Raw genomic sequence first — 10,919 nt, 5'->3', positions numbered from 1 at the left:
TGGAAGCAATTGCTCCAAGCACTGTTGGATACATGTAAATAAACTGAACTGTAGTAAGATCCTGGGGTAGGGCTAAGCAACAAGCCCAGGCATTTTTGTAACAGCTACGCAGTGTCTTGGCTCAACTATAGATGTAGGCAGTGCTTCAGATTTGGACTGGCTCCAGGTTGAGAGCTCTTCACCCTGGGCATGTTGGCTGCGAGTGGTCTCCAGCCTAATGCGACAAACAACCTGAGCACTCTGGAACAAACAACTTGTTCTCAGCTGATAAGGACACTGGCCCATTTCCTCCTGTATCTCTTTATGTTGTTCAGCCATCCCAGATGTAGGAAGAGAAATAACACAGTCTAATCTCTTGCACACATACACTCTCCTCCCAGCACAGCAGACTATAAATAACAGCAGCGTGGCTCACTACTGATACTTGTACTGTGACTAGAGGTGAGAAAATCCAAATGAAGCACCCACAACACTGCAACCCTTCCAGCTTTGCTGTACCTACCACCACAGTTTCTCCCATCTACGCAGTTTTCAGTTTCACTACCAGAACCCTCAGCATCAGCCCCTGCCCAATGCAGCCGGGCGCACTTTTATCCTCCACGCACACCCTCACCCACGCTCACACAAGCAAAAATAAATAGTGGACAGGAGAAAACAAAACAAAACAAAACAAAGAGCGATTAAAAGCCACCACAAATATGGCCAGTTCAGATTTTATCTGTTATAATCCCCATTTTTAGACCACCATTTTTCAGCTCGAGTGTTTCAAGCCAGGCAGCCTCAGCCTCTTGCAAGCAAATAAAAGCAGCCTGGCTTTCAGACGTACTTAGCTATCGCTGAAGTTTATGGGATCTGCAGGTGCTCAGCACCTCAAATTATCCCTCTTTTAAAAATATATATATATATTTTAAAGGTGCCTAACATTAGAAGCCTAAATTTGAAAATTCAGACCCCAATTTTTATCGCTCCTGTTTTAATCACAACTAACAACTCAGTCTACACCTTGGTGGAAAATCACCTATTATTTGGACATGATTTTTTTGCTCACAGATGTCTACTGCATCTGTGAGCAAAAAAAATCTCTACTGCTACCAAGTGCTTTCAGACACAAGCTGCAGCTTAGAGCAGATTCAGTTGTGGTGGATACTGAGTTAGTTCATCGCTTTGAAGAGGATTTTTCAGCTTTGCAATAAAATGCTCATGTTTTAGGCATAAAAGTTGTGCAAAATTATTACTCTTGTCATGCATTTTTAGCAAAACTGCACTTAGAAGAATAAAGTGAGATTGTTCCAGACATTCTCTTATTACAACTAAAAAGGACCAGACCCTTAGTAAGTGTCCTGAAGTCTTATTACAACTAAGTGATACAGTATGGTCCAAATACCCATCCTTGTGAACAGAATGGCAACCAACAACTTATACTCCCAATGCTCTGCAGATAACTAAAAATAGCAGGGACAGGCACAGTGTTATTTATCTCAGTCAAAATACTTCAAACCAAACCCAGGAGAGGTCTTGAAGGTCCATTAAAACTGCCACATAATACAAAAATGTCTGTAACATTTGGCTTCCTTCATCCCCGATAATTAGGTGAGATCTTATGATGCTCATCACATGTCTGCTCAGTGGTTCTCCAAGGCTCTTAGCACCTCTCTGTAGAGCATTAAGACACTTCTGTGTGGCTTTAGAAACAAAACCAGATTCTTGCCAGTTTTAAATGCTTTGTCTTAGCAAGTGTGATTAGATTCCATCATACTGAAGTTCTGTGTTTTCTGATTAGTAACTGAACAGGGCCCTCTGGCACAGATTTGATAATGTTCCAGGCATCGTAATGCATGAGGCCAAGTAATGATTTTCCACTAACAGCAAGAATTTCATCTCCAGTTTCTATGCTTCCAGATTGCTCTGCAGCACCACCTAGGAGCAAGAAGGGAAAAGAGATAGCGTTAAAATGTTTTTTTTAAAAAATTGCTTTCCTTTTCACTGTGAGGAACAGCAAATAACCAACAGTGGCAATTTCAGTGTAAGTAGCTGATGTTCAGCTCAGCTCTGGCAAACTACCCCATGCTGCATCTCACAGATGATGTTATTTTAACTAAGATAAATCCTTGTTCCTAGGAAAAATATGTCTGTTTTTGAAGGAAGTAGTATGAGTGCATGAAATGCTGTATGTTATCTCTGTCACTGTAAGAAAACCTGGTTGTATGTGGCATGGATGTATGTTCTTGAACAGATTTTAACAAGGTAGTAAGCAGATAATGCAGCAGATTCTAAACCCCAGGTAACAGAGATGAACAAACCAAACACAGGTCACAATCTTAGGACCAGATACAGCTCCTAGGGAGGGGGGCACACTTCACTCCTGTAGGAAAGTACATTTTCTGTACTGATAATTTAAGTCACATCAGCCATCACAGGAAGGGGGAAAGGACTGTACATAAGGATATAAATTCATGAGCTCAAAAATTAAACATTACCCTCAGAATCACTTTCTGAAGTGGGTATAATAAACACACACAGATAAATTGATAAACAATTCAGGAAATATCAGTTTGATTTTTTTTCTTGGCAAGGGAATGAACCAATGAAAAGTAATCCTGTAAAAATGCTGCTCACATGCAACTTCACTGGGGGTTTTAGCTGCCTTTAGGAAGTGCTGTGTTTTCCCTAAACTGAATCCCAGACTAAGACAAAATCACAGCATAGTTCTGGGACTGGTTTCCTTTCTATGTACCATTTATGCAAGTTTAACTACCTACTGACAAACAAAGCATCCAAGACTGGCATTTTTTAATATAAACATACTCTTTGTGGAAGCTAATTCTAGTATCTAATAACAACAGCAAAAAAGATGCCAAAACCCAGTAAAATTAATTGGGCATAATGCAGGATTATGCTTTGGAACCACACTGGTTACCTGCACTGTGCTTCTCTTAGAACTAAGATAATCAGATGAGGCATGCATGTCTTAAGCCATTATAGATGATATTGCTGCTGTAATTTAATGTCTAAGAATACTGGACAAGCTCAGGAAGGAACTGCAGGGTATTTAGTAAATCAGATTGCTTCACAAACATTTACTAGCAGATATAATCCCTAGCTATTCCCAGGAGTGGTTTTTTTGATGACCACTTTGGCTAGTAAATGGTCATAAATGAGGGCCACACAACCCACCTTTGCTTAAAATAAAAAAAGTCCAAGAATTAATATGACTGCACAATGCACAAAAGGAAAATGGGGATAACATCCACAGCAAGCTTGTAGTACCTTTAAATATTCTTTTTACAAGTAAGGGCCTGTCTCCAGCAATGGAAGCTTTTCCACCATCAAGGCTGAATCCCAAGCCAGCAGAGGTTTTCAATAATTCAACACAGATGACATCACTCATATCCAGGTTTGGATCTGTGACAGAATATACACAGCATCTTGTTATGCAGTTAACAGTAAATTGCAAGGTTTTTTTGGTTGGTTTTCTTTTTGCTGCAGTGACAAAGCAATTCAGAGTTCAGTTCATAATCAAACTAGAACATGCTGTCACCTAATTTCTTAGAAGTGAGTATGTATTGCTGCAGCTGTGAAGAAGAGGCAGTACTAAATGCATTTACTAAATGCATTTATGCACAGAGACATTTTCATTTTGCGTGTTCAACAAAAAACTGCCAGGATTGGAGGGGGGGGTGGGATGGGAGCAAAATGAAATCTTAGCAAACTTGGCAAGGATTCTATACATCAACAAAATAACTGGAAAATGACAAAAATAGTGAGTGGAGAGCTTTTTTTTTTCTCATGTGTTCCCACTTGCTTATTCAATGAGTCACCTCTTTTAAGATGCGAATAATGAATGAAAAACACATTGAATAAACATGTTTCATCCTCTTACAGATTCACGGGTGTGAATAATTGTTTCTGATCTCCTATCTGTGGAAATAACCACAATTACCTGTAGCTGCATCCTGCCTCTTGCACAGCAGCTATTTTTAGAACACAGTATTGCAGTAGCTGACATAAAACATGATTTTTCTTAGGAGGAAATACATCTACCATTTGGGAAAACAGGACCCTCTTTGCCCCGTGTGCATGTAAAAATTATGTAGTCCATGTTATCAGAAATTACTGCCACTGTTATCTCAAACAACTTTGAATGTTATCTAAAACATTTGAAGATGTGTTTTGCCTTCAGGACCGAATGATGAACATAGCACTGTTGCTTATGAAATAACGTTGCCCTCTAGTGCCTGCACCCAGCAGATATTCTGCATTTGTGTTTTGTCAGCATGCAGGACACAGGGAGTCCAGGGTAGAAAGGGGTTCTGAAGCAATTACATGTATTATATCCGTGCCAGCAATTCCAGCAAAGGCTGATCCATACATTTACAAAGTGCTTCCTGTTTCTTTTAAGCTGTATTACAAAGCTTTACTGTAAAACCTAATAAAAGCATAAACCAATAAAAACTGCTACAGAAAAAATCCCCAAAACATTAATGATTATGGCCCATGAGTTTAAAATGGGTGAGTGGCAGCTCTGTGTTTTGGTTTTGGAGTGGTCTGAGTCGGTATTGTCCTGGAAGGTAGGGGAAGCCACGTGACCAAATCTCAGCAATAAGTTGTAACCTCTGCCCACTCCCTCCCAAGGACGCTGCAGTAGTGCAGGGACATCTCCCTGCTCCTGAAGCAGCAACATACAGACAGGTACTAGAGGGTTTTGTGCCTTTACATAGGTTTTGAGAGATCTGTTTGTAACACAGGTGCAGCCTCCACACTGAAGTGCTGCCTTGTTCCCAACAGGAACTTGCCATTCCACTGATACATTACCACTTAAACCATTCATCCCTAGTTTCCTACGGGACTGCTGATTCGGCTTTGGCTTTGCTCCATTTACTGCAGTATCAAAACAGTCTTTTCTATGGTTTTAGCAGAAGTAGTATGAAATCTGCTATTTCAAAGAGTAAGTCCAGTCCCTATACATAACAACCTGCACAGCCTGGGGCTTTCTTTGAGATGGGTTTTGGGAGTTGTTTTTTTTTTTTCTTTTTTTGGTTCTTTGCTTTCTTGCACTGACTACTGTTAGTACTCAGAAGGAGTTTATCCTGGATTGGAAGAGTATTTGGAATTACTAACTTTAGTAGAAATTGGATTAGGCCCTAAATGCCCTTCTAAGTTTCTGCCTAGTTATGATATTTAAAAAAAAACCCAAACCTAAACTGTGTTTAGGCTCCAAAGAGAACAAATAAAATTTAAAGGTAATTTCATTTGCTCCCTTCAATCACATAAGGCACAGACGCTTTTAATCTAAAACACATGGACATTTTTCCCTTCAGTCTGCTCTGCAAGGGAACACTTCCAACTGTTTTTGGACAAAGATCATACCTGTTCCTATTTCCATGGAAACATCCTTTCCAGACCCCACACATTTTCGGCCAGTTGCTGGTATCTCAAGCCTGGAGGAATTGTTTGCTCTGTCTTTTTCCTTCTGGATGACAATGATTGCGTATTTGTATAGTCTTGCCTGATGAAGAGCATTCAGGACATCCCCATGGACTGAATTTGCAAGAAACTTGCCATTGATTGACAAAACATGATCTCCTCGATGAATAGTGCCTTCTTGAGATGCCACTCCCTTTGAAAACACTCTGTGGACCTACAAGAAAGATTTTAACTTCAGGATGCTTTACCTCATGAGCACACGTAGTGACCCACAGGCCAAGGTAAATTCAGAGACTCTACCAGAGTTTGCAGTCAGTGCCCTTTGCCTCGATACTTGCTCCAGTGAACACCCTCAAATACTAAGGCCTAGGTGACTGGACAAGAACTGCAGTCAGGGATGGGGGGGGGGGAAGTGGAAGAAAATATGCTATTATTGGTCATTTCTAAGCCAAAGACAACCAAAAGTAGCTCCAGTGTAATATCACAAACCACTTAGGCATCCACTGAACTCCTCCAACATCTTCAATTAACATACTTCCAGGTGACACACAGGTTAACTCCACATCTGTGCTGCAGCAAGCACCAGCAATGCTGTGTGCAACACCCACTCCCCAAACTGCCACTGACTAGGGCATGCACCCTGTGCTGTTTTGAAACACACACTTTTAAGCAGTGAACAGCATCTCTGTAAAGAAAGGCTCTGACTTATTGCAAGTGTACAAGTATTTAATTGTCCATCTCAATTTGGCTAATCAAATACCATGCAAATAGATGTAAAGGGGTGGTGAAATGCATTTTCTAGAGAAAAAAATATTGAGTGGATTAAACTTTGAGCAAACTACACCAAGTGCAGCTGAGACTGAGATGTGTGCCATTTACAGGAAAGAGCTGACTAAAAGGTTGCAGACCTGATATTTGAAGACTTGTCTATCAGGCACTACAGTTTTAGCAGCCAGGATTCCCATGCAGACAGTTCTAGGTCTGCTAGGCAAAGGTTCAAGGCAGCAAATCTATGGACACAATTCTGTGTGGCATTTTCTCTAGGAGTTCCTATGAGTATCAAGACCAACAGTGAGGAATCAGAAATGGTTTGGTTCGGGGTGTTCCTCATTGCAAGGCCATGTTGGGATGGGCACCTGTCACAATCCTACAGATCCAAGGGGATAAATGTCCAGCTAGTCTAAAAAGCTGGAATAACAGCCTCAATGAGAGATGCAGACACCCAAATGCAAGAGCTAAGAGGAGTACAGGGGTCACGTCAAAAACATCAGCTGCCTTCCCTCACACCTTTGACTCCTCCGCACGTCGAAGCTCACTAGACGCTTCTCTTTCTGCACCCAGGTGTGAGCAGAGCAGCCCATTTAAGAAGCTCAGCATCCAATGCCAACTGTAAATCCAGATGGGACCAGGAATCCCAGTATGTCCAGGGCATTTAAACATCCACCCACCTGAGAAGCTTGCTTTACACACACACAGCAAAGAGGATATGGAAAGAGCAGGAGCTGATGCTCTTTAGATCTCATGGCCAATGGCATTCAGGAGGAAGCCTTCAGCTACTCAGCCTGAGACACCTCAAGATCACATTTTTAGGTAGTGTCCCATTTTCTAGGTGAGTAGGTCTCCAGGGTGGAACACACTGTTGAGCCTTCCCCTTGCTTGCAAGTGACATTGCAAGTGTTTGGGCCAGAGACAGGGAAGACAACCTTTGTTATGAGAGAAGTAGAGTCTGTTTTGTAGACATGACTGTGTTCTAACTCAGTGACTCCTTAATGTAAAATACATTGACTTATACTGGTCTTGTCTAAGAGCAAAATTGAGAAGTTTCCTGTAAGGGCTGCTGCAGGCCCTGAAGACTGAGGAGGTAACCCTTCTTCATCTCAGCACTTGAAGGATCTCTTTGCTTCAGGGCAGAACTTGCATGCCTATCTTGTCTAAGACATTGTCACACAGGACACCAGTTGTACTGGGTTTTTCTGTCTCTCTCATCTGTTTTCAATCAGTTTGTAAGTTGCTTTTTACACATCAGTATCACTTAGTGGCACACAGTATCTCTGGTTCAGAATGCTATATAAAACTTTAAAAAAAACAAACCAAAACAACCACCCTGATTTACTGACCACCCACAGGTCTCAGTAACACCAAACAAAAAAATGAGACACGAAATCCTGAACATACACCAAGGTCTGAAACATCCATTCCCACATTTTGCAAAACCCTTCGAAGACTTTTTTGCAGAGTTTACTTTCAATGGCTGGGAATGAACACCTCCAGTAAAAGCCTGCACTGCAACTGCATGTAGAATTTTATTTACATGCACAGTATTTAGACGTAGCCAATCCCATCCTGTGACAGACTTTCAAAGACTGAAACATAATTGGCATCCATCTCCCACAATAAAAAATATGCTTCCCAGACACTGCATGATTTAAGTAGCAGATGGTATGCAGCCACCTCTCAGAGCCACTGTTTTTACGACTGTGAATGACTTGCAGTGAGTCTTGATAAATGAGCCCTTGATCTAATCACCAGCCTGCTTTAAAGTGAGTTTTGCAAAAAAATGACTTGCAGCCATCACTTACTGTGACTGATTTCTGTTCCAGATCTATTCCTCCAGCAACACTAAATCCCAGGCCAGCTCCTTCTTCTTTGTGCAAGACTACAAAGTATGTGTCTTCTTTGCTCTAGCAGAAAAATAGAGGTGGAGGGGAAGGGAAAGGAGAAGAAAAACAAAACCAAAGATCAAGACCAAGATCGCATGCAAATTACAAATTCTCAGTACCCTCAGATTACAGCAGGTGAAAAAAAGCAATCCAAGGAACTGAAACTGGTATATTAAATGCCTTTCTCTTCATGCTACAGTTGAGTAGTACAGGTGACAACAAAGGTTCCTTCAGCTGGTTCAGTGCTGGAAAGCAAAGTCAAGGTATTAAACCTTAGGCAGCCTGACTTTCACAGGCTGCAATCAACTTTGCATTGCTCAACATTTTGCAATTAAAAACTCAGTAGTTCCCATACACCTTTCTGGGCCAAGCACTGTACTTTCCAGGGAATTGCTAACACTTTTTTTTATCCCATTTCTCCTTTTGCTTGAAAGGCAACTGTGAAGATGTAATGGGGGGCTGTTTCATGAACCTCTTGTCAGCAGTGCTGGATAATCTTGCAAGGGGCAAAACTGAAAGCTTGAGGTTAGACGGGACATCAGAATGAAACTGTTTCACTTGGGAGATTAAAGTAAGGAGTCTGTTAGAGACCCAGAAGGGACTAATGTGGATATGGGAACATCCAGCACAAGAAAGGCACCAGTGCAGGTCTGCAGCAGGGCTGAGCTTGGCTCCAGATCAGAACAAAGGTGTGGAGAGGGTTTCTACAAAGTGATGGCCTGCTGCCAAAACACAGAATTTGCCATGAGAGAGAAGCAGCCCTGTCCAGCAAATCTGGTGCTGTTTTATGAATGGTTATTAGGACAAACAGACGCTGCTACAGAGACCACGTTTTGTAGTGTAAGGGCGGGCTAGAAGCATCTGGTGGAACAAGGGGATAGTAACTGCATATGGGGTAGAGACTCAGATGTGGGGAGTAGAAAGCAATGTCTCAGCTTTTCCCCAGGATCTCATCCAACACCAGTAATTTCCAGAAACTGTCAACACTAAAATTAATGTCATATCTTTAGAAACCATACTTTTAATCTACTTAGCATTAAATGACACATGTAGTTGACTAAACTCAACCAGAGATTATTATAGATTTTTGGTAAAACAACAGTCAAATTCTTGGCCTGTGTGGTTTTTTGCTCTGGGAGATTTTCTGCATTACAGGCTTTGCTGCAATGCACAGACTCAATGTCAGAAAGCGATGCCACCCTGTTCCAGATCTCTTCTCCTCAGGAGAGAGGAGAAGTCAGGGCTGAACATCTTAATCTGCAGTCTTTTGTAGATGTTAAGACCCTTCTTACCTGTAGCATAGTGAGAACAGCTTTATGTTAGGTTAGAAACAATAAAATCAGTTAAGTATATAGGCTAGCTCCCCTAACAGTGCTGTGAGGGTAACGGAAGGATAAAGTCATAAAATTGTTTTGGTTGGAACAGCCTTTAAGATCATAAAGTCCAAGCATTAACCCAGCACTGCCAAGTCCACCACTAAACCATGTCCTTAAACACCACCTCTACACAACTCTTAAATGCCTCCAGGGATGGTGACTCCACCATTTCCCTGGGCAGTGACTGACAACTGCTTAGGAGAAGAATTTCTCCCTAATATCCCATCTAAATCTACAAATGAAATTAACTCCATCCTGACCAAAACCAGGACAGGCAGGCACATGCTTCACTGGGTGACAGACAGGGCCCAGAGAGTTGTGGTGAATGGAGTGACATCCAGTTGCTGGCTGGTCACGAGTTCCCCAGGGCTCAGCACTGGGGCCAGTTCTCTTTAGTGACTTTATCAGTGGTCTGGACAAAGGAATCGTGCACCAGTGAGTTTCCAGGTGACACCAAGTTGTGGGGGAGTGTTGATCTACTGGAAGGTAGGAAGGCTCTACAGAGGCATCTGGACAGGCTGGATCGATGGGTTGAGACTAGCTGTATGAGGTACAATGATGCTCAGTGCTTGGTCCTGCACTTGGGTCACAATCCCAGGCAGTGTTACTGGCCCAAGCCATGAGCAGCCGGTTTCTCCAGGAGAATGCTGTGGGAAATGGTGTCAAAGGCTTTACTGAAGTCCAGGTAGACCACATCCACAGCCTGCAGTCTATTAAGCCAGTAGCCAGGTTAGGTTCTAGTTGGGCTTTGGCCTTTCTAATTTTCTTCCTGCATAACCTCATGACATTTTTGCAATCCTCCTGAGTGGCCTGCCCCTCCTTCTGAAGGTCATAAACTCTCTGTTTCTTTTTCTCATAAGTGTCAGCCAAAGCTCTCTGTTCAGCCAGTCCAGCCATCTTCTCCACTGGCTCATCTATTGGCATATAGGGACACCTTCTGTTTTTCACATTTCCTTCTTAAAGAGTGTCCAGCCCAGCTCATATCTTTTTTCATTAAGTACTAAAGCAACCCTTCTTGTTTAAGAGGCCAGGTTCTTTCCAAGCCTTGCTACCACAACTTAATTTGCTTACAATGAGGAAAAAATTACAGTATCAAAGGCTCAGATGTTAGTGGACTGTACAAGGACCACACACCCTGGGTCAGTCAGAGGCACAGTCTGAACCCTGGCTTTCCATTGCAATTCCTCCTTCCCCAGCTCCCAATGCTGTCCTCAGTCAGCATGGGGGCTATGTGGCACAAAGACCTGGCTATGAATGCTTACTGTTTTATTTGGCCACTCAGTGGACAACCTCCAGTGATCATCTCTGTTTAGCCTGTTACCCAAAGATCATTGATCATAGAGATTTTAAATAATGAAATGTGCATATATATATATATAGAGAGAGCATTTATTAAATACTAGCAGTAATTCAGCACTGCTCAGAGCAAAAGATAATGACAAACTCTTCCTGGGGAAGT

General features: G+C 42.1%; 1 protein-coding gene across 1 annotated transcript in view; it reads right to left on the bottom strand.

Annotated features, from left to right (window-relative positions):
- Positions 1-1,750: 1,750 nt before the first annotated feature.
- PDZD2 (PDZ domain containing 2) overlaps positions 1,751-10,919 on the bottom strand; it is a gene marked incomplete at both ends in the record, with an annotated part of 138,924 nt that continues 129,755 nt past the window's right edge. Inside the window, 4 exons of the mRNA XM_084278589.1 lie at positions 1,751-1,917; positions 3,268-3,402; positions 5,368-5,638; positions 8,004-8,105. Coding sequence (XP_084134715.1) covers positions 1,751-1,917; positions 3,268-3,402; positions 5,368-5,638; positions 8,004-8,105 — 675 coding nt within the window. The remainder of the gene's footprint in view (positions 1,918-3,267; positions 3,403-5,367; positions 5,639-8,003; positions 8,106-10,919) is intronic.

This window comes from Gallinula chloropus (genome assembly GCF_964237585.1).
Source record: "Gallinula chloropus genome assembly, chromosome: Z".
NCBI lineage: Eukaryota > Metazoa > Chordata > Aves > Gruiformes > Rallidae > Gallinula > Gallinula chloropus.
This window is presented reverse-complemented; position numbering and strand designations above follow the sequence as displayed.